General features: G+C 35.9%; 2 protein-coding genes across 3 annotated transcripts in view; one reads left to right on the forward strand and one right to left on the reverse strand.

The window, feature by feature from the left end:
- LOC132205775 (alkaline phosphatase, tissue-nonspecific isozyme-like) overlaps positions 1–25,239 on the reverse strand; it is a 153,511-nt gene that overhangs the window by 6,502 nt on the left and 121,770 nt on the right. For both annotated transcript variants that reach the window (XM_059635056.1, XM_059635048.1), the window contains 2 exons: positions 20,911–21,051; positions 281–475 (listed from right to left, as the gene is read on the reverse strand). In XM_059635056.1, coding sequence (XP_059491039.1) covers positions 281–475; positions 20,911–21,051 — 336 coding nt within the window. The remainder of the gene's footprint in view (positions 1–280; positions 476–20,910; positions 21,052–25,239) is intronic.
- LOC132205788 (fatty acid hydroxylase domain-containing protein 2-like) lies at positions 11,039–13,110 on the forward strand. The gene is made up of 5 exons (XM_059635068.1): positions 11,039–11,151; positions 11,203–11,358; positions 11,602–12,030; positions 12,532–12,804; positions 12,860–13,110. Exons 2-5 carry the CDS (start codon positions 11,204–11,206, stop codon positions 13,002–13,004), a joined length of 1,002 nt encoding a protein of 333 aa, XP_059491051.1. The 5' UTR covers positions 11,039–11,151; position 11,203; the 3' UTR covers positions 13,005–13,110.

Below are 25,239 nucleotides of genomic sequence, written 5' to 3' on the forward strand. Positions count from 1 at the left end.
TTAACATGTAAGCTCTAAGCTCTTTCAGTAACAATTAAAATTTAATTTTAGAGATTGAAATTAAGCTCAAATTTAGGGGGGGGGGGGACTTATACTTACATAATCCACTCAATAATAATGATTATATCGAAATAGTTTTAATTCTACTAAAACAAGTTTAAAAAATCGTTTGAAATGAGAGTTCAAAGAAAATAAAAATAAAATTATTTATAGAATTTTTTGTTCCACTTCAAATTTGGCCATTTTCCTATATTTTCGTTAGCAATCATAAAATTCTCACCCAAAATTGGATTCCCCCTCTTGGTCCCGAAGCCGCCGAGGGTCATCACGTGCGAGTGGTCCGAGGTGACGACGAACAAGGTGTTGCTGGGGTCGAGCATGGTCATTGCTGCCTGCAGTGCCGTCTCCATGGCCAGGGTCTCCTCGAGCGCGCGGCGGGCGTTGTTGTAGTGATGGGCGTGGTCGATCCGGCCGCCTGCAACACATTAACAATCGAAGCGGTTAAATGCAAATTCGCAGACAGCTCATCCGAATCAATTACTGTACTGCAGCACTCTGCTCTATTATAGAACTAAATGATCCGCCCCGAGTATATCGCCAGAGAGTTAAAGTGGATGGGCCCGCCGAGCGTGGAAGCTGCACAGGTTGCATAAGCAGCGGCTTCCTTAATTGAATATTGTGTGGTACGTGCTGGTAGCACGCAGAGATTCAATATTTGCGGACGGAACGAGAGGAGTGAAGTTAGCCTCTCACGGTGGATGTGTTTTATTTTTTCCCACCCTTTAATAAAAAAAACTGCTGTTCACTATCATAAGTTAATTACGATCTAAACGATCTTCTAATGCAATCAATTGTTTTTCTCACGTAAAATGTTGGATTACGTTTTATACTCAAGAAGACTTCATATAAAAGGGAATCTGTTTTTCGTTTTTCTTTCTTGGGAACAAAAGAAACTAGGATGGAATATTTATTTCCCCAATACAATGAAGGAAAGAACAATCAGGAGGAGGGAGTAAATTTTTATGTTTCAAAAGACTATGAAATTTTAAAAAGCAATCAAAGTTCTACTAGCAAAGATATGTCTTTGATGAAAAAATTCTTTTGAGACAGGCCATAAATAGATATTATATTATATTGTGTTCATAAGAGTAAACTAAAAAAATATTTATGATTTGTTCAACGTTCAACTCTTTTTTCACCTTGTTTGATGCGGGACTAAATAAAGTACCGGAATAAAGTGTTTAACCAAGCAACAGATAAACGAAATAGGAAAATTGCTGAGTTAATGGCATTCAAGAAATAAAAATACATCAAATAAATTGGGAAAAGACTTTTCAAATCAGGTATGCACAATGTACTAAAAATATTTCCGATAATTTTTATAAACATGTGTATCTGGAAGTTTGTGAAAGGTGTCTATGTATGTCAAGTGCAATGGACCATTTTAAAATGATACATTTATTCTTACCCAATTGCCAAAAGATAACATTAATGTAATAAACTCTAAGTGAAAAAGAGATAATTTCCATATAAAATTTAACTTCAAAGCACATCACATTTTGGCATTCCCATCGTCAGCAGAATAATAACTTTGCAAAGAGAAGCGAGTGAACTGCATTTCTTTGCCGTCAGCGGTGGCGTCATTTGAAAAGAAATCGTCTAATTTACTCAGTCAGACGTATTCTTGGCATCACAATTGGCGATGCACGGCGAGAGAACGAAATTGTTATCGCAAAAAGTGCTACGAGTGCACAATCTAGGTGCACGCGATGCACTTTTCTCCGCGACCGCCCTCACTCAATTTCCCGCCGACAATTCCATCTCTCGGACCAAGCGATCGATTTGCAGCTCGGCGTTTTCATCGGCACTTCGTCATTTTCTATTTTTATCGAAATTAAATCTGTTCTGCGTCGAAAAAAGCGCACACGTTCCATATTCATGCATTATTTTTTCTCGCCCAAGCACTCCCGTGGCGACACTTTTAATTTTTCCCGAGCCGAAATGGGTCACATCGAACCTATTTATCACCTTCGCAGCCGCCGCTCGTAAATATATCGCTGCGCCTTTTATATGTGCTGCGCCGTTTAAACCGAGAAAAGAGCTGCAAAGCGCACCGTGTTGAACACATTTCATGCGCCACCAGTAATTAAAAATAATGCACTAACGCGATAAAGGAGGATGCTTTTTATTCCGTGATGCTTTGAACTACTATCAAATGAATACGGTGTTGCTTTAATATTTTTAATGAGGACACGGTTTCATGAATGAGTGACTCTCTCACGGAGATGATGCAGAATTTTCATATTTTATCAAAGTAAAAATAATAATGAAATACGTGTTTTGTTTTTATTACGGCTGGGATAAATGATACTTTTCAGAATTATGGCGAATTATTTTCAAGAAAATTATGTTTTTTTTTTAAGATTACTTTGATAAAATATGAAATAACTGTTGAAAAATGGAAAATGTAGAATTAATGCACTTTTTATAGGATGTTAGTATAACATTACAAATTTTATTTTTATTCTTCTCTGGATAATCAATGTCCATCCTGCCAAGCTAGTCCTTTTAAATAATATTCCCTCTCTCAAAAATTTAAGTTTAAAAATAAATTAATTGCCTTAAAATATTAATGGATGAGAATTAAATAAAGAATTGCTATCAGACTGCATGTTTTTATTTATTATAATTTTTTTTACAAGGTTTCAATATTTCATTAAGAAACTATATTAACTAGATCGTTTTTGGATTAATTCAGGATAAATCAATTTTTTTTCTTTTTTGTGTGTAAACAAACTATTTGTCTCAAGTTAAAAGAGGCAAGATGTAGCAACAATTCCAAACAATTTGAACTCTCTTGAAATATACTTCATAAAAGGATGAAGCAAATTTAAAATTTTATGCTGCATTGCCCGTTGTCCCTTCAAATTTCTCACGCACCATATCCTGAGTTTCCCGCAATTTTCTTGGCGCTAAAATTGGCCAATTTAGCCGAGGCTTGCACGCGTGGTGTGCGCGCCGCAAAGAGGCAATAAGTTTAATTAAATAGGCGGGTATAGAGCCCTGGTCAATTTATGTTATGATGGTGCGCACGTTTGAACTTTCGACTTAAGCGGTCCCACGAGTGCCGTTGCGTATTACATTACACACCCCATCGGCCAACAAAGTTTTCACTTAAGTGTCAAAGCAAGCCAGCGACACTTTGTGTTTCGGCGAGGAGGTGCGACCCTCCAGTTTATTTATCATGCGAGCTTGGCAGGCAAATGAAGAGACCGGCCAATACAAGGGATGCGCCGTTCACCCCTCGCTGCACCGCTAAAACGATCCGGCCCGCAGGCGAATCATCTTCAAAGGGGCCCCAACTGACGCCTCTCTAATTGAAAAGTTGGCCGATTGCGAAAGAGTTTCTTCTGATCCGGCCTACTAGGCTGGACGAGCACGCGGCCAAAGGGTTAATTTGATAACCACAAACACTCTGCGGGTGGCACTGTTTTGAGCGAGAGCGGCAGGGGTGAAAATCAAAATTCAAGATGGAATTTCATGAAAGAAAGGGAAGTATCGTGTAGGACCGATTTTTTTTAAGCATTTAATCTTATTTGAAAAATGTTTTTATTACGGTATCCGCCGTATCCTATATCTGTTATTATTATTTTTTTCTACTCGTGTCATACAAAAAATTTGAAATTGGGTAAATTAGCAGAAAGGGTATCAAAACTAGCAAAGGTCTGCTAAAACGCCTGACATCAAAAGAGACGCGGCCGCCGCGGTGAACCCACACAAAAAAGAACAATTACCCGTAGAAACTTTTTTAATGATTTTCATAAATTAATTTTAATTCACCATGAATTTTTAAGTTGCAATTATTAAGTGATTCAAAATAATCTAAAAGAATCAATCTTATGAAACAATGCCTATTGTCCAATGTCACAGACAATTGAAAAATAGAAAATAGGCGATCGTTATCGTACCGACTTTTCTCCCAGATTAAATTGTTTTTGTTAGTAAACAGATAAGACTCGACCTCAAAATATCCTATTGGCTATGAAAGAGACAAACTATAATAATACGTACAAAAATGATTGCTACACTGTAGGTTTAATAAGAGATTTTTAAATTTTCTAGAGTCAAAGCATATTTGAATATAAAAGAAAATGACTTTTTCTTATACAAATTACTGTTGGAGTGTTTCACCTGAATCAACATCCTTCAAGAAAAATAATATAATTTTTCCACTTGGAATTCGGTCAAATTTCCAGTTACAATGCTGAAGCCTGAAATTCAAAACCATCAAGTTGTATCGCACATGAATACCAATTAAATTGAAATTTTGAGAGTTTTTGATTGGCAAAACGTGTCAAATGAAAACGCTCAATCAAATTCACAACTCATATATCAATTGAAAACAAGCAAAAACGAAAATGAACATCAACAAATTTAATATACTGGACATCACGTGATATTTTAGGCTCTCGTAAATTCTCTCATTTGGACAAATTTGATTTTGCCGAGTTTTCACATGTGATTGGATTTCAGAAAACAAACACGATTTCGAGCAAATGTGTGTGAGCGAGCAGCAAAACAAACACGTGCGTGTGTGTGATTTGGAATGGGGAGGTGGGCGAGCCTGGCGTAGGTGTTTGGCATTCAGAGGCGCCTCTCCCCTCCTTCTGGAACTCGGATCCCTTTGTGCTCAATTGCGCATACGGTTCGGGCCGCACTCGAAAATAATTGCTCGCCACAGTGGCCGGTTTAATTTTATGCAAATTCGCCATTAATCTCTCGCGTGAAATAAATTCAATATTCAGCGGTCTCTGCCTTTGTTCTCGGATTTATATATTCGCAAGTATGTTTGTTTGTTAAAGTGGAGCTACCATCACGACTAGTCCTGCTCCTTGCGCATTAATCCCGCCAAGGTAGTTTCCGCTCAGTCCCGGGATAATTTCGCTCGTCGCTTTCTAATGACCGACCCCATTCGGGTCAGAACTCGGTAGCAGTGGCGGAACTGCACCACGATTGCTAATCGTCAGAAGCAGAGCCAATAGTGGTCGAGAGGAGCTCGAAACTAATGCTTTCCCGACTTCCGCAGACACGCCAAGCTCCGGATTAATTTGCCTTTTTGTTTTGAAACCATACTATGTGTGTATGTTAGTCCATACTCACTTTGCTCGTTGAAAGAACTTTAAGCTTACATGAGTCCATAATTAACAATAATTATCTTTATTTCTTCAACCTGAACAAATTTTTTCGCTATGAAAACAAAAGAGAAAAATAATCGATTTTGAAAAAAATTAAAAATTGTTTTGAAAAATCATTATGAATGTAGTTTGTAAGTGATTGTAAAAAATTGATACGAATGGAAGCTAATGGATGTATATTTAAAAAAAAAAGTGATTCCTTATCTTTGTTTTTACAAAAATAAATCCTGTAAAATGAGCTGCTTTTGAAAAAATTATAAAGATATAAGGGATCACGTGTCTCTTCTTTGTTAATATATCAATTAACATCCAACCCGGATTCATTTTTCTTTCTTTTTTATCATAAAATACCTCTCTGATCGTATTACCCTTTTACTGCTCATTTTTCCAATTTATAATTTTTGAAAAATTTGATTTTAAAAATATAACAGCAACTAAAATTCTTTATTAATAACTTTCCTGATTTTTCCTAGTACACTTCAAAACAGAGCACTTATTAAAAAAAATCTTCTTATATTGTATGCGTTTCTTTTTTCTTATTCAGAATAACTTAATTTTATTTGATTAAATATTTCAATTTAGAAAACAAGCAAAATATTAAGCACCCACAATTTGCATATCCTCTAATTCAAAGTTGGCTCTATCTCAATTCACAAATTCGCAATCGTGCATAATTTCAGTAAATTGTACCCTAGGCATGTCATTTTCCTATTAGCGTTCTTGTTGCCTCTTCAAAGTAACAGAGCCTTATCATATCATCGCACCCCAGCTCCTTCTCTCCGCCGCCGTCTCTTCTTGAGAGCACACGAGGCATATGAATTGAATGAACATTAGCTAACAGAATTACCAATTAAGCGCAGCTCCCGCGCGGCGCGTACTCGTTCGATAGAAATTTAATCAAGTCGCGGGGCAATTATTCCAATTCCCGCCGTCTTAGACGCGCACATCTCCGACTTCAGCGTAAATACACATTTGACGTTGAAATGAACAAGAGACACGCAAGTCTGGGGAGTGAACAAGAGCAGCGTGTTTATTTTATATAATTCTCATTTCGCTGAAAACATAAACGGAAAGGGGTGCGAATCAAAACTAACACAATTTCATACGCAGATTCACTTAATTAGACGTAATTTACAGTTCACGCAAGCTCTGTCATTAGAGATAAGAGACCAATAAATTTCTATTAACGCGCGCCCCCGCACAGCGTGGAGCCGAAATTTATCTAATGCACTTTTGTTGCCAACTGTATAAATGGCAGCGAAAGATGCGCCTGCGGGATTAACTCTGCAGCACCGATTGGATTGCGAGATCTTAATCGCGGAGCCCTTAATACTTATTAGTATACAACCGACACACCCGGTCGCGTTTAATGAGCACGCAGCTGCAACAATTATACCACGGCAGTGACAAATTTACGCGTCGACCCAGGGGAAATGCGAGAGGCGATGTGCTGAATTCATCTGATCCGCGTGCCTGCCCTACTAATCCACATCATGGTTTAAGCGCCCAATGATGCAAAAAAGGGCGTTCAATTATGGAGATTAACAGAGACTTAATGAATCGTATATTTATATCTCGCGATAAATAATAATAAAAGTCAGAGGAAGTAAAAAAAAAAACAAAGCGTAGTTTTAAAAAAAAGTTTTCTAAATTTCTTCAACGAAATATAATTTATTAAATTTGTTTTTCTTATTGTTGGAATGAATTTGGCTAAATTGAATAACTGAATCACACCATTTTTATAGATCACAATAATGAATGTCGACAGGGCTGCTGTGAATGGAGCAAATATAGCACTACTTCTTTATTTCCGCGTCGCTTGTTCACTTGGGTCACGTTTTATTGGGCGGAGATTGGAGGGTATCAATTTGCCGGCTGATTAATCTGCGTCGGTTCCTTTCGCCAGAATCAAAAAATAATTCCAATCGTTTAAAGCGGAGTCAAGCGGTGCGACGAGAAATATTACACACCCGCGTGCTGTGATTTATTCGCCTTTCCTGCAGACCGAGCCAATCTCCTATAAGTCGAGATTTATTTGATTTTTCCCAGGCTTTCATCACGCAGCACCAGCCGGCGATGACGATAAAAAATTCAAAAGTTCTTCGCCGAGAACTGCTGTGTAATTTTAAAACAGCCAGTCAGCGGCGCACTCGAAATATTGGAAAATGATTTTTCATCCTCCGACTCTCCATCAATCCCATCAGTGCTCCGACTGAACGTGGAATTTTTCCTATTTCCCGTAATGTCATTATGCCAGTCTGAAGCCGCAATCGCGCGGATGTGCTTTTTTGCTTCTTTACATGTCTGTGCTGTCTTTCCAATTTGAGCTCTGGCATTTTTTATTTCTTTAAAATCTACTGAATATCTCATCGAGAGGAATTATTTCTAAAGACAAAAATTAAATCTCAATATTTTCTCAAATAATTATGTCTTAAGTTAAATGTACTGAAATGAAAATCTATAATTTAAAAAATGAAAGAGGCGTGAAACATTTTTGAATGTTCATCAGAGGGCTAAAAAATTAAGTCTTGTTTTGGTTCTCAAATAATCTAAAGGTCATTGCAATAATCAATAATTTGGCAATATAATATTGGTAAATTTTAATCAAAACCTCCGGTGCTAGGAAAATGGAATATGACGATTGAAATTTGAAATTATTATATAATTTTGAAAATAGAAATTTACTTTTAAGATATTAAGTTTTATGGATTTTTGTATTTATAATTTATAAATATAAATTTTTATTTTTTTCTGTTTAAATTTTCTTTAAATAATTTTGATTGCGATATTCAAAGTCCTCCCCCAATTTTCTCTATATAAAAATTACTAGTCCGTATACTAATCTTTTAAGTAATTAAATACTGGCACAAATTTATAAAATGTACTGAAATAAGCGTGTTGAAATATATACAAGTTTATTTTAAAGTTGTAGTTTTTTTATATTGAGTGATTTTTTATTAAATATGGAGCTCCTAGCAGGTATTTCCCAATAAAATAAATAAATGAATGGAGGCAAAACTTTTTAAATTTTTGATTCAGAAACTCAAGCTTTATCGAACCGTAATTATCAGCAAATAACTAAACTCTTTGGAAAATATAACTGTAACACTGACTTAAATCATGTGGCAAAAAATGAAGCCCCTCTCCATTAAAAGAGCATCCTCAGCGAGTGTGTCCGCCGGCTATTTGATGGCTATAAATCAGCAAGGGGCTAGGCCATATTTCACTGCCGTCCTCCTTTGATGGTTTTCATCCCCATCGACAAGCGGCCCATTTATTGCTGTTGCCATCGATGATTGCCCGCATTTTTCTTCCGCTGACTTCCACTCTGGAAAGCCAGGCAATATGGAAGCGGCGCAGAAGAAAACAAATACACCACTCACTTACTTTGTGGCCCCCTCTGTGTCAGCGCACAATATTAAGGGCTGAGATATTAAAAATAATTGCCGGCTAGTCATTTCGCTGGGGAAGAAAGGAAAATACGGACGTCTGGAGGAAGACTGGCTCCTGTTTGGGCGCATTTGGCCACCCTCCAGCTCTCCGCCAGATGAATATATGAAATTTTTCTGCGAGCGAATTTGCAGCAGGCAGTGCATGCAAAATAGCTTTTAACTCCGTAGAGCCAAAAGTGAATTCTAGCGACTATAAACTGGATTTTTGCAGCCAAAATGAACACGTATGTACATGGCTCTTCTCCATTTTTAGCAAAATTAAGCTTCTAAAACTTTATGAAGCAGAAGAAGAGATAACATTTTTGCCATGTTTTTAAGTAATATTAAATATTACTGATATAAAGGGGAAAATTTCCTCTTATTCGGAGAAAAAAATCCAATCTTTTTATCCTTTTTAAAAATTATGGAATCATTAAAAGATTAAATTTTTATGAATAAGGGACTTCTTTCAGAAAAAAATATAAAAATTGCATGATCGGAAGTAGGACTGATTTTTTTTTAATAAATGTGATTTTATGTTTATTTGTTAGAACAGGTCATTGGAAAAAAGCAATTGGAGTGGTTAAAGACTCATCCAAAAGAGCCAGAAAATATTTATTAATATTAGGAATTGAGAACCCCATTAAATAAGCCGAAAAAATCAGAGATGTTTGAGGAAGGGATAAAGTCGAATATTTTATTCTGACGTATTTAGCTCAAATAGATGACCAGTTATGTATTAAATTCAAGCCTGAAAATCGAGATATTGAGATTTTTAAGTACTTTCATCCTATATTTACAATAAACTGATGGGAAGTCTTAATTTAAATTAAAGATGATGACTAATAGGGAAAAGTGACCGGTCTATTTTTTGAGGAAAAAATATTTACCAGACATACTGAATTTAAATTTTTTTAGTATTTTACACTTGAATAAAATAAAAATAATCTATGAATGCAAGTGTGAAATGCTGGTCTTTCAGAGGAGGGGCAAAACAAATCGTTTTTGCCTAGGATGGATTATTTGTCATGACAAGGCTTTGGTGTAATTTTGATTTGAGCTAAATCACTTAGTTACAACCATGAGCAGTGTGAAGATAAATGAAGAGCGTTTATTTTAAAAATGAATTCGCAATCAGTTGTCACCTGTTACATTAAAAAATCTAATTCAAGTTATCAGTGAGATAAGAGGTTGGGCGTAAAAAGCAAGTGATGTGAGTGGAGGAGTAAAAGACACACCCAAAGGAGCCAAACACAAGAAGCTTGACCTATACACTAAATATCGGTCTCTCTAGAGTACACATTAATAAACAGAGTACAAATTCATACATATTGTCCTTGCACTGCAATTCACCCAAATTGAACCAACTAGCTTTCGAGCTCAAATTCTATACAGAATAGCGCCAATAGCGGATATTGATAAGAGAAGAGAATTAATTTTAATCTGAAAAAAGCAGGGCTTGTCAAGAACATAATACGTAACAGCGCCTTCCTTATCTTAAAGCCTGCGATTTTTCATGTTTTTTACTTTAAATTTGATTGATGGAAGAAAATCTTCACCAAAAAACGTGATCTTTGATCTAGATACGAGCAAAAACAAATAGGGTCTGTTACTCAAATTTTATCAAATCAAATTTACGCCGTGATATTACGGATGCAGTCATACACAGTGTCAATCGTTCTTTTCCAACAGGTTCGATTTATTTTATTTGCTGGTGTTCTAGACAAATACAAATTCAAGCGTCTTCGATCCTTTCCCCGTCCGATTAACTTGGACATGCATCCTAATTTTTTAGGCTCAACTCTAGTGGTATTATTTACTAAGCAGCAATAATTTCTTAGCATATTTAGCAACATACAAGACATAAAAAGATTTTAGAATGTGTCAAATCTAATAAATAGAACAACGCTTCATTTAAAAGGTACTGTGTGTACTTTTTTATCATATACCTATACCTCTTACTATTTTGGCCAAATAGTAATAAATAGTAGCAATGAAACAGCAGAAATGGAACACGATTTTGACTTGGATGGACCAAAATCGACGTATCACGACGTATCTTCTCAAGCTTGTTCCCGCTGTTTGTTGTCAACGCGCAAATCTATAAAATCTATACAATTTCATTGATATCTTTTACGCTCCACTTAAGCACTTGAAGGATTTGATATTAAATATTCTGGCGATAAAATTTTGAAGTTTAAAAGTCTTTTAAAAGGTTATACACTTGAATGCTGTAAACAATGGCATGAATTCGTTTTTCGTCCAAACACACTTATCTTGGAGGGCTTGATGGAGTGTTTATGAAGTTTTATAATGCTTGGTCTTTTGGCACAGATTAACAGAATTTAGAAAGACACCTGACCAATATCAGGGTTTTATGTTATCAGTAAATTTAATTCTACTTGAAGTTTTTATTATTAGATTGACGGAGTAGTCTGTTATATAAACCAGAGTAGAACGAATTTTTTGAACATTTTTTGACGAACTTTCTTAAGCAGGGACTAGATTTTCTAGACTGGGTTTGAGTGAGTAAAATCAAATCTGTATTAATTTAATTTAATCTTAACTTGATGCAGAATGGAAGAAAACTTCTCTGCGCCAAACAAATCATTTTTGCCTCGAATTTTGCAAAATGCGAAACATGTATTGAGTCTTCTACCCATGATTGTCACTGTCTACCTGCAATTATTTCTTTATACTGTGCCTCTACTTACGGTCATCGTTTTAGCAAGGTAGATTTCTGATTTTTTCTCTCTCGTATTTTTGCTTTTTAAAATAGTTAATCTCATCAGTTTTATCTTCCAAACGAAAATAAATTTGGATTTTGTCAAATATACCTGAATGAATTCGATTCTTGTAGAACAAGAATTAGGCTATAATTTTTGAAAAATATCTTTTCACCGGGCTAGTCTATATTATTTTCAATTACAAATTTTAGCAATTACAATATGATTCAAGGTTAAATCAATTCTCAGAGAATGGGCACCGACCCCTTATTACTGGGAACAGAAGTGGGGTACGACTTTGGCGTGGATAGACCAGAATCGGCGTCTTGCCTTGGGATTTGTTCCGTCTTTTATTGCCGCGATCATGTATTGGTTGGTCGGCGCAATTTTTTTGGTTTTTGACTTTACTGGCTGGATGTCCAAGTACAAAACGCAGCCAGGCACCAACGAGCCCTTGCAAGCACCCCGTCTGACCAAGGTGGTCAAATGTGTGCTGATCAACCAATTCGTCGTTGGAATGTCGCTCACATTGCTCATGCACGAAATCACCCGCTTGACGTCGACGAAGGAGCAACTTGACCTGAACAAATTTAAGGAACTGCCCTCGATTTCCACGATGCTAATCCACCTGGCCGTGTTCGCGACGGTTAGAGAAGTTCTCAACTATTACACGCACAGGTTTGGAAGCCTTTCAAATTTAGCTTTTTTTGCCAAACAAAATAATTTCTCCAATTAGAATCGTTTGTGTATTGCGAAGAACAGGGGCATTAAGAATTTTTGGTTTCTTTTTAAGAAGACATTGTTGTACAAAATTTTCTGTCATTCAACCCTTGAGAATAATCGGGGGACTCATTTTCCACTCACGTTTTCCCTCGAGGAAGAATTCACTAATTTTAAAGTTCCTTTTATTGAAGTAAATAAATTATATTAAAAACTGCAGTTTTTTTTAAATGTTTCTTCACTTTTACTCAAAAAATACTAACAGCAAGTACTTGAGCTGTTTTTAACTCGATAAATTAATTAATTGTCTTATTTATAAAGAAAAAAATTAAAAAAAAAAAAAAAAAAAACAGTGAGTGAGAAAAAAAAACTCACAAACAGCCTTTCATACTGTCAAAAATCCTTACAATCAGTTGAAACACGTATGTATATTTGCTTATTTAAATTAACCGATTTTAGGCTGATGCACCATCGCTTGTTCTACAAGAACGTTCACAAGCAACACCATATGTGGTCGGCACCAATTGCCCTGATCAGTATTTATTGCCACCCAGTGGAGCACATCATCGTCAACGCCTTTCCCGCAATCACGGGACCGATTCTGATGAAGTCTCATCCACTCGTCCTTTGGTCATGGTTTCTGCTTGTCCAGCCCTGGTCAATGATCATCCACTCTGGCTACCACTTTCCCCTCTTTCCATGCCCTGAGTTCCACGACTTTCACCATATGACGTAATACATCTAAATTTAATATAACGAAATTTCTCATTATATTTCATCCAAACAGGAGCACTTCAAATTTTGGAAATCTGACAATCATGGACGCAATCCACGGCACGGACAAGCAATGGAAGAAAAGCGAGTCATACAAAAGGAGTTTCACACTCTTTGGAGTTAAGCCAGCACGTGAGATAATAAAAAGACTGCAATAGAAACTGCTTTTAGATAAACCGACTATGATTAATTCATAGTATTGAACTAGATTCAAAAATATAATTTAATGTTGCCAAATTTTGTGAATAGAAATAAAAACGACAAAAAAAATGTTCATTGATAATATTTTGAAGATAAGAAATTAATGATCGTATGTTGTAAATAAATATTTGAGCCTAAATTTTTTTTATAACTCGTTACTGAAAAACAAAATAAATTAATTGTATTTATATGCCCCGATGTACTCGCTAGGAGACTTCATCACACAAAATTTAATTTTGTGGTAGAAATCACGATCGATGGTTTATTCATGGTGGTTTGACTTTAAAGTTTGCTTTTCCTTGATGGGTTTTGTGAGTTGTTTAAATGACTTCACAGCTCAGGAATCATGGCTGCAGCCCGCAGCAGAAAAATTTAGAGCAGGATATTGTTTTTTCTTAAACAATAAACAACTCACATGACCCATCGAGGAAAAGCCGACTTTAAATTCAAATCACCACAAAAGTTGATTATTTGTAAGCAAACATAGGAAAGAAAAATTTTGCGGATGAAAAACTGCTACAGTACTCTTGGTTGAGAGGTCAATGACAAAAGTAACATTTTTGCACGTTTCTTCAGACAGGAAGAAATGGTGCAAAAAATGCCTTCCTAAACTTGGCAAAAGAAGAAGAGGATTGAAAAGAGGCAATAAATCCCCCAAAATACAAAAAGCAAAGATAAACATTTATCCAGATAGTGCTGTATATGCGGCGAGGCCGGGATAGAAAAAAATCGCCCGCCAAACTTATAAGCGGCCGTCGTCACGGCTGATTTTTGCAGCGGCTGTTAATAATGTTTGCGCTTGTTATCGACAGATAAGGTTGCTAACTGCCAGTTTTCCCCTGCGAGGCTAACAACAATGAGAGGGTGCGCAGCCTCCGTTTGATATAAAGGAGGAAATCTCTCTCTAGCAAAACTTCCTTCGCCCCCGTCTCTCTCTCTCTTCCTTTTCTATAATTCTCTTTCTCCTGCTGCTTCTTGCTGCACAAAAGCAATGTGTTAAATTTTAGCCGGCTGCTGGCGTGTAAGAGAATTTAGGACCGTGCTGGAGTATTTCCAGCTCGCTACCAGCAGACCAACCGGCCAACTTGAACGGATGATGATGTCAGCGAGCGAGCCGGGCCCGGTTTAAATCCCGACATCACTCTTCCCGCCTCCTAGTTAGTTAGCATCCGTTGAATAAACATTTCCATCCCGTACAAATCGTCTTATCATCATCACAAATGTTGTTCACTTGATGGTCAAAATATTCAGTTAAAATTATTTTTTTTCTTTACAATTAAAATCTGGCACAAGGGAAAATATTCCTTATAAATTTTTCAATTCGATTGAAGAGAATTCTTACATAGATTTCAATATTTTAGAGATATTTGAACGATACTTTAAGACTTTTTTGTGAATGTTTTCTTAGAAATTAAATTTTAAGGCCTTTCCAAACCTAAAAAGAAAATTTACATCAAAATAGTGTTTTCGTACACTATGGCGGTGTTTAATCAATTTTCTACAAGATTTAAAAAAAAAAAATATAAATACTTCAATTTTACCCGTTCAGTTTTGGCAAAATGGCCAAACTGAAACTTCTCTTTATGAATTATTAAGAATTGAGCTTTGAATAAAAGTAACATATTCTTTGATAATTGATGAAAGAATTTCGAAAAACCATTAAATTAAAATAGGCCTGGAATAAAACCGAAGAAGAGGGTACATTCAATACTCATTATCATCTATTTATTATTTTCATACCTTAAATGAAATAATTTTTAAAATCTCCGTTCATAATAACACCGTCCATGATGAGTATATCAAATTCGTCATCTACTTGCAAACGAGTACCATGCAAACGTTGTGTTAATTAAAAGCAAGCAGTTTGTTTTATTTATAAAGGAGATGGATTAAAAAATTAAAATCAAAATAAACATAAATTCAAAGGGAGAGTAGCTTGATGATGTAAAGTCGCGTGAGAGTTTGTTTATATCTTCACTTTTTTTCTTTTGTCGCACAAAAAAAAGACAGATTTCTTTGTTTGCTTGCGCTGAAATTAAAACACAATGCGTCGTTTGTTCCATCTCGCTGGCAAAATAAACATTGTTATTCAGCCGGAGGGGCCAGAAACGTGCACGGGCGTATAATTTTTATGAGAAAAAAGCAGTCTCGGAAAAGCCAGAGAGGCGTTGTATTCATGTATATACATATTATTTTTTTATGCGAGAAAATCCGCTCTTCAAAGTCCCTCGCTTGCGTGTGTGGGTACGCAAAGAATTTTAATACAATGAGCAATTTACCATTCTTGGCCGGGCCAGAGCAAGTATATAGTCTCTCGCTCCTTTGCATCAAAGTACGAGGGAAACATCAACTTTGTACCTTCGCTATTATATTTTATTTTTCTGCGGCGCAGCGTTATCTGTTGCTGCATATAAAGGCTTAAAGAAGGATGATGGAAACATCAAAGGCGCCGCTTTAAATGAAAATCTGTGAGCACGCCATAATGAAATGGAAATTGTAAGAAGAATGCAGACATTAGACTTGGTTTAAAATCAGAAAAGAAATGTAAAGAATATGAGCGAAATTAAAAATGGCACAACTTATAACACTTTCCAAGAAGTAGCAAAGTTTAACGCGGACAAAGTTTTTTTTCTTTTTTGAAATAAAAAAAGATGAGCTATTTTAAACAAACATCGGATTTAAATTCTGACATATTTATATAAAATTATGGACTAAAATAAGATTAGAAATTGCTTTGATGAAAAAGACAATGAAATGTTGGTTTTCTTTGAAGAGCACTATTTTATTTAAAAAATGCTACCTTCTATTTCCCAAAAAAATAAATTAACTAACTTGTCATCAAACCTGCTCAATAAAATTGGTGTCATCTTAAACGTAAGTTGCCGCAAAATATATTAACCATATTTAAAAAAATTTCTATTAGTTAGTGAGGTAATATTTTGAATAATTTTAGTTGCTTAAATTAATTCTTTTTTCCTTCATGATGCATAACAATTTAAAAAAAAAAATTATTCTTATTTCAGATCTACTCCAACTTCCTATATCGATATTCATCATAAACTATCTCCTATAACATAGTATTTTATATTTAAAAGAGACAGCATCAAAATGTAGGTGGATTCTTTTTAGGACCTCTGCCGTTTTCAGTTATGTTCTTATTGAACCTCAAACTCCCTCATATTAAGCTAAATATTGAAATCCCAGAAAAAATTTTGAAAATTTCAGTGATGTTTTTTTTTTTTAACCATTTTTAAGTTCAAATTGATAAATATTTAATGTTAATTGACATCAGTAAATTTATTGATTTGTTCTTCAGCTGAAATTTATAATAAAATAAAGTTATACGTACTAAATTATAAGAAAATATAGTATTAAAATTGATTTTTGCAAAAAAAAACTAAAAATAAATGTATTATTATAATAGTAAAATTACAATTATAATAATACATATATAAAATTTTTTATATTGTATATGTTGTACACGACAGTGCTTAATAAATATATGATTGATTGATAAAATTTTTTAGGTAATTCAATTGAGAAAACGTAAACATTAATTTTTTTCTAATTTTCCCTCACAAGTGAAAAAAGACGAGATTTATTGTGGTGTTAAAAAACATGAGAAATAAATGCCCGGGACACACACGCTGTCATTTCGCGGTTTTGCAATAAAGTTGAGTGAAAAACAGGCGGGGTGCCGCGCCGCAAACTCGGTCGGTCGGTCGCCCAGGCGCGCGTTTTCATTTTTTGCAAGTGCATCAGGCCAAGTGGCGGCGGCTGTGTCACATTAAATCAAGCCACTCGAGCTAACTGCTGGCTCTGGTCATGGAGAAAAATGGAACTTTTCTTGTTGAAAGCGACGGGCGGTCGCGTGTAATATACGGCGGCGAGTGGAATTTTGCAAAAAAGCAGCAAAGAAAAAGAACCTCCCGTGGAAACTGGCATGGGTCCTAAACGGGCGCCGGTGTCAAAGCCAGCCGAAATTTGCACTTGCGGTTTGCTTTCATCTAAGCACCCTCATTAATTTCGCAAAGGTGTAGAGCGGCTAGAGAGTTGGCCACGCCGAGAGATGAAAGAGGCTTTGTGCTTGAAAAGAATAAAAAAATCTTAATGCTCTTTGCTGAATGCGAAAGGAGGAAAGTGTTGGTTATATAAATTAATGAGGAGATAAGAGGATATCTAATTTATTTCTTTGAGGGAGATAAAGGTAAAGCTCTTTTTTTTTACCAAAAGACCTGATTTGGGTTCCAGAAAAATGAAATATTTATAAAACTAAATGCCCAAAGCAATTACCAATTACAAAATTGAATCAAGACGAGAATGTAGTAGAAAAGTTTATTTCTTCTTAGAAAAAAAAGGAAAATGGTCTGCATAGAGTTACGTTTGATTTTGTTTATAAATATATTAATTATATACGTCTCTGTACTATGCATCAAGAAAATTTCATCCCATTCTCTGTCCCAATCTTCCAAACTAAAAATTTGACCAAATCAAATGAGCTTCTCCAATTTTTTATTTTAAAATATAAGGCGTTTTCTGAATTTATAATATAATTGACATATTGATAAAAAAAAATGAAGCAAGAAAATTGATTGTATTTTCTTTCATTTAAGCTCCTAGATTAAACTTACATTCAGGATCACTTTCACCGCACTTCGATAAATTCCTAATCAGGGGGTCAGTGGCATTTGTGCTTCTCAGAAGCGCTCCCATTAATCACAGATCAGCGAATTCAAAGCTCAAAGCTTAGTTCTAATGAAGCACTGGAGCGAACAACAAACACATACAATCCTTATCAAATTACTAGGAGAGGCTGAGATTGCCATTGTTTACTGACCAAACTGCGGCCTGATTCTGATGCTGGTTGGTTAACAAAGTTTGCACTCTCAAAGAACAAGCGCCGCTCTCCTTTGAAGCAGCAATTTTGGTCAGAGAAGAGCAGGGTTTGGGCGAAAGAATAAAGGACGCAACACACACAACACTTAATGTTAATTTCACTGCCCAAGAGTGGAGAAATTACTCAAATATTCAGCTCAGTAAAATTTTCTTACAGGAACTGGAAACGTTTAAAAAATATTTAATAAAGATTTTCAGATTGCAGATTATTTAAAAACAGTTCACTTTTTGTAAAATTATTTTTAAAAAAAAAATTTTAGATTTTTGAATTGCAAAGATTATGATATATTTTTTGAAGAATAAAGCTATGTTAAAATTACTGCCTAAAAAACTTTTGAATCGTTCTGCGCAAAGACCTATGAGCATCGCAACAGTGGATTTTTAATTTCCTGAAAGTTTCAGACCCTTTAGTTTCAAGAAATGTTTATTGGGTTCGAATTTTAATGAGTTTCACTCTCGGAATTTTAACACAGGTACTGCTTCTACTAACAGAAATTCCTGTTCATTATTGCGTGCCTCTCAGTTTATCAACGTAGATTCACAGACATTGAACGAGGCTAATTAAATTCCTTTACGTTCAGATTCAATACGTAGCCTATTTGCAGCAATTACTTGCCTTATCTTGCAGAAATTTACGCAGCAATTTCACTTTACTCGTCGAAAATTTCCCGTCGCTGAACTTTTGCTTCTGCGTAGGTTTCTCTCTCACTTTCATCAAATAATGGGGCGGCCGAATTCTTATCTTTAATGTCTCTCTCTGGTGTGCTGCCAGTTGCGTCCTTTTTATTACATCCAGAACAAATAGCGCGCCAGAGAGCTTTCTCCTCAGTTCCAACCGAACCTAATTCTCAGGCGAAAACCTCAAAACGCCTTGGGTGGGATATTTCCTTTGCAAAGAAAATGCAGAGGCGTCGCGGCGATTAATTATTTTTTGCAGCGCGGGATTTGGCTGGAAACGCAATATAACGGCTGCGTTATTATTTGTGTAATTTTATTGCGTTTCCGCGACGTTATTAAAGTGGTGCTGGCAGGAAGTAGTTACACAGGCAGGCAATTTATTGCCCCTTTTCCAGTCATGCCTCATGCGAGAGAAGGATAAATACATATAAGCGCTCGGGCGCGCACTGCAGCGTGAAATCGGCTAATATATGACGTGGTCTTTTAGTATTCACACGGCCCCGTGCACACTTTAATACATTACACACACGATGTACAGCACAAAGTAGAGAGCATCTTTCAGGGAGATGCGCAGTAATGAAAATTCGATACCTGTGATGCTCCAGCAAAAACCAAGTATGATGAAAAATTTGTTTCACATGTTAAATGAGTGAATGGAGTGAAAAAGTTTCTTAAAAAACGAACGAGATTAATGAGAAAATGAAAAAGTTTTTGTACAAACAATTTACATGAAATTGATGACCTTTTGAGAAGAAAAACTGTTAAAAATATTTTCCCCAATTGAAATTCTAATTAAAAATCCTACCTCAGGTTGTAATAAAAGTGTCAATATTAAATATATACATATGTTAAAATTTAATTACCTTATAAATTAAATTGTTTTGCACTGTTTTGTATATTTTTTCTCCATTTAACAGGAAAAATGGCGATGTTTCGAAAATTTATTATCACATGGTCTCATTTAAAATAAAAAAATGATTTTTTTTTTAAATATTAAATACCCATCAATTCAAGTTTAAATTTTTTTTTTTTTAATATGGATGGAAATTATTGTTTTGCATATGCGCATCTCCCTTCAAATTCTCTTGTGTTCAAAGTAACAGAGAACCCTGGAGCGTTAGCACTCCATGCGGGGAACACGATGAATAACTTAATGTGCATCCATCGTTTGATTTACGGGCTAATCACGGCTGATCGACTTGCTTATTTGTTATGTATCGTATGCATATTGGACGCCGAGAGGTGATTCGTTTTTATCTAACGCCTGCCGCGATGATGATGATATGCAAAGAGCGTTTTGTATGCCGAGCATGCACCGAGAAATAGAATTACTTTACCCGCGGTGCATATAAAATATCCACGGTGAAATGGTGGTTTTCGCCGCCGCCGAGCTTCGAAAGAATGCAAAAGTTGGAAAAAATATTTTCCGACGCTCACAAATCCCGTTGGCAGGACGGCGAAAAACTTTCCTTCTTTTCCTAAAGCGACCAAAGGGATTTCTTTCCTTTTCTTACTCCTCGGCAGCAGGAAATCGATTATCGGTATGGGAGCTTTCAGCAAGTAATTTTAGAGTTATGCAACCGGCTTGACGTATATGTTGAGCAGGAGGTATCACAAACCCTTCAGAAAGAATCATTCAATCCAGATTTATTGCTTCAAGAGATTTTTCTCCCATAAATTGGAATTTTCTTGGAAATGATGATTACGAAGTGATTAATTTTTATCAACATTTATATGAAATTTTCGGAACTTGCTTTCCTTTCCCATCCAAGTTTTTCACCCTCTGCAAGGCCTACCTGTGGCAAAATTTGTGATACGTGATAAGAAGTGATGCGAAAATTTTTTCAGTCAACTAAGGCCCACTGCAGCGGATGGAGTCTTTTTGATCTCAGAAATTTTAGCGAAATTCTAACTATAAACGTAATTTTTAATTTTTCAGATTGTTCTCTTAATTAATTACCGGGACTGAGCTTTTGCTCTAGATAAAAAGCACGGTCCTTGCGAATGCATTGCATCAAACTACTGATGCTAACGAAAAAATAAAATACCAGTAAAATTAATTTAGCAAATTTTTTTTTAGTCGGAGCGTTTGTGCTCCTCTAAGGATCCATTGCCTCAAAAAAATTTTCTGTGGGATATTGCTAGTGTTTTTTTTTTTAAGCAATATTCTTCTTGGAAATAAAGCAAATGTGCGACAGACAATAAAATTCTGAAAATTTCCGGCAATGAAATTCAATCATAAAACCAGTGCATACTTGAAGACGGTAGAGAAGCAATTTTCCAACTTACCTTCAATAAAAAGGAAGAAGCCGTGCGGATTCTTCTGGAGGACCTCAATGGCTTTGCGCGTCATGTTGGCCAGGGAAGGATCGCCATTTGCAGAATTATCACGATCCACTTCGAAATCCAGATGGGAGTAGGAAAATAGACCTGGAATAATAAATATTTTATAACGTATGCTGAGTAGCGTGGCAAAAAATAAAATAAAATCTTCCGGCTGCATGACCTCTGGTATTGAGATGCTGCTCGCTCCACTTTTATTACGTTTCTGCGTTACTCTCGTAAAATCTGTGAATCTCTCTTTTGCGCAATTTTTATGGCCCGGATGTAAATTGGCTGATGCGACATTTATGCGTGCAAACCTCGGTCGGCTTGGCTCTTTCACAATCATTTCAGAAAGCACTCGCCGACATTCCACGCGCTGCGCATTCGGTGCTGGCTGACTTTTATCCCGCGACTCAGTGTCAACCGCGCGTTTGCAGCCGGCTTAATTTCACGCCCAAAAGTGAAAACGCCACTGGGCTTGAAATTTCACTAAAAGTGCGCAAGTGGATGAATTTCCCAACAACACACACAGCTCTCGCGCTGTTCGAGTGGTGCTCTTAACTGCATGGTGTTTGCGTGGAAATCCGAGATGAGAAAAATACATTGTTTGAATGGCCCTTTAAAAAAAAAAATCGTAAAAAATAATTTTTTCTGACTTTTTCATATGAAAATGAAACGATGAAAATATTTTAACATAAAAGTTGTCACTGAAAAACCAGATTATTTTTTAGCTAAATTTTACCTTAATATAGAAGTGAAGAGATCGGGCTTTTTCCTAGCTGTCAAAATGGTATTTATTCAAAAACGATAACTTTACTCCCATGATCATCTCCTCGAGTGCCCATTTTTTTAAAACTAATTTTAGCATTAAATTATTATTATTATTTTTTTTTTATATGTAAAATTTAACAGGCAAATAACTTTTCGCATTATTTTAATAAAAGCAAAATTTTTGAGTCTTTGAGTACAAAGAAGAATTTTCTTTAGACTACAATTATTGAAAGATATTTTTTTTTAAATGAAACGATTTCTCTGATTTTTTCTCAGCTCATTCAAAATTAAAATTTAACTTAAGCATCATTTTACGGAACTCAAAAGAGTTATAAGTTAATTCAATGTCAGAGTAGTTCAGTTCAAGCTGGTTATACTTGTTGAAAAAATATTGTTATGCCCCGTTTCAACTTTCATTGACGATAAAGTACTTGATAATGTTACTTAACATTTTTATGATATTCAGTCATTATAAATATTAAAATAAGAAGTGTTATTTTAATCTCATTTTGAAAAACGAAAAATAGAATTGAATAATTTTGTAAAAATATCAATATTTGGTAATATAAAAATTATAAAAATGAATTTTTTTGAAGAAATTGTCACACAGCGATGATCATGGCAGTGAAGAGATCGGGCTTTTTCCTTGTCGTAAAAATTGTTTTTGAATAAAAGCAAATAAGAAAAAAGCCCGATCTCTTCACTTGCAATGTCCATGAATATTCGGATTTTATTTTTGCTTAATGACGAGATTGGTCTAGTACAGAACTTATTATACCACCCTAATATTGTGAGCCGGGCACAAGCCCCTGCAGCAACTTTCAAAGCCTGCTTGTTTTGAGGTCATGAAATTCAACTTCCGCCGACGGCCGCTCTAATCTCCAGCTGGATGCTACGAGTTGGCGCACCCACCCTTATGTTGCATTAACACAAATCTGCGATTTACAAGAAGCCCCTTACTTGCCTCTCTCTCGTGATTTTTGCGACGAGATGTTAATTAACGAAAATATAGTCGCCGCAGCGGGCGTGCTAATTAGGCAAATCCCCGAAATGGGTTCTAATCCCGGGCTCAGACCTGCATGAACTGCTCCCGAAACCAACCTCAAGGGCAAAAATCGACGCAAGTCAGCGCGGGTCGCGCCAGGCAAGGGGATAACTCGGCGCATTATATTTTACACTGGCTGTCCTCGAGCTCCTCTATTGCACGGAAGCTCAGCTATCTATCTATGTACACCACCCTGATACGTACATATGTACTGCAAATACATACATACAAGTTTTTGCTCGGCCCGCTTTTGTCGCACATACAACGAAGGATTATTGCCGCCGACAAGATTAGCAGCACATGCACCACCATCACTATCTGGTACGAGCTGCTGCTTCGCCTCGGCCCGGCCAGGATATCTTTCTTGCGGCACGCGCTCTCTCATCTCTGCTTTCTCTCTCTCTCTCTCTAAAGGCCTCGCCATCCCTTATATCTTATTGCTGAAATGGATTTCGTTCTGCTCTGAGAAGCCTCCCGCCACTCCCATATTAATTGCCAATAACTTGTTGGCCGTGGATTTGGAACGTCTGGAAATTCGCCTGAACTTTGGCCAGCGCGGGGACGTGCTTAGTGCGGCCGATTCACGTGTGAGAGAGGACAGGACTTGTGGGATTTGACCGAGCGGAAGCCGAATCTGAGCTTGCTGAAGAAAGACTAAAATTCGGAATTTTTCTGTTAAAAGTTAAAAGAAAGATACACAAAAAATCTAAAAGCAATCAAATAAGTTAATTTAGTGATACCTTTTCTTTTTAAATAAATATACAAGGTTCAAATTTTAATTCGACATGGATTGTGCTTGATACTTGACAATTATAAAAATTTTAGGGAGTCTAAATAATGAAATTTTGTCAAGAAAAAAAAACAGGGAAGGCTTGATAAATTTTCGCATTTATATTCATATCAATTTTTTTTTTAAATTTAAAAAAAAAAATTGTTCATCTTATTGTTAGCTGTCATTTATCCCTTCCAATTCATCACCCCAATTCCCTTATGCCTTAATCTTAACCAACCTTTCCCCCTCTCTTGCCTAAAACGTGTGGTAGTTTCATTAGATTTAATTTGGGCTTGATATTCAACGGAAATTACTTTTTTTAATTGTTTATTTTTGATATTCAATAAAGTAAAAACAAATAAAATCAATTCAATGACGTTAAAAAATTTAATGAACCTAATTGTAAAAAGGAAAACTGCAGAAACTTCTTGTATCCTCTGCAATAGCCAAAACCATTAAAAATGTTTTTTATAACCACCGTAAGCCCAACAAGTTAATGCGCGCTCTTCTTGAGGAAGTAATCCATCCGTCAAAGGCGAACTCGCGCTCGCTGACTAACGGCCGTGATAAATAAAATCCACGTGAAATCACAAGACAGACATTAAATCTTTAAGTGTCGAGAGGAGAAAAAAGCAAGTGAGTTGATTTACAGCCAGTGTAATTCAAAGTTGAGCAACTCGGCGGAGAGGACACGGTGGAAGGATTTATTTTGCGCAAGAAAAGTCGTTAAATTGGAACTCATTAAGGATAAACACAAGAGGGATAAAATTCCTTAATGACCGCGTGGGCCAGAGCAGATTGGCGTTCCGTGAGAACGAAATGCACCGACGATCCCCAGGGCACCAGCAGAGAGAAGTTGATGCAAATCTAATTTGAGGAAGAAATCAAATTATATACCAGAGCGCTGCTACTTTCATACATTGTGCAGTTCTGCCCTCCCACGTGGGCACATTAAACTCTTTTTCGCTATTATGAGAGAGAAAAAGGCGCACCGACAATGAAGTGGCGGGCACTAAAAATATGCTCGACAGAGAGCGGAATTGCACGTTATATCCATCTATGTATGCAAAGTGTAAAGCACACTTTGCAGCAGCTGCAACTTTTTCCATCCAGCAAGCACTTTTGCACGGCACCTCGCTGCTCTCTGCTACTGCGCACAGATAGAGCAGCAGCCAGACTATCTGCAGGATATTAATTTTATTACCCGGCCCATCTGATAAAAATAGCCGCGCAAGGAAAACAACGCGAGCGTGCCACATTTGATCTTTCCCGCACCCTGGGATGAAGTGATGCGAACGTCGGTTTATTTTGCCCAAAATATATTTCTTGTTATTGCTTATTGTAAGACCCTAGTTAAAAAACTAAATAGAAATTAGCGAAATTTAAGCGCAAAGTCCAAAGGTCACAATTTTCTATTCAATAATAAGTACTTTTGACAGCATGTATTTTGTTGCAAATGAATAAAAAATTGGCAAATGAAGAAATTATCAATAATAAATAGGTTTTATTTTTGTTTGATTATGAAAAAATAAAAAAATTAAAATATTTTTATTGATGATTTTACTAAATTCAAAAAATTAACCTTTCCAGTCATTGATATTTGAATTTTCTATAAATAGATTAAATATTTTTAAAAGTTAAATAAAATTACATCATCAATGTGGCGAATTTTAAAATTAACTACTTAATTCTTTCTGTACATTAG

Source organism: Neocloeon triangulifer, unplaced genomic scaffold, assembly GCF_031216515.1.
Source record: "Neocloeon triangulifer isolate White Clay Creek 2 clone unplaced genomic scaffold, ASM3121651v1 ptg000001l, whole genome shotgun sequence".
Classification (NCBI taxonomy): Eukaryota; Metazoa; Arthropoda; class Insecta; order Ephemeroptera; family Baetidae; genus Neocloeon; species Neocloeon triangulifer.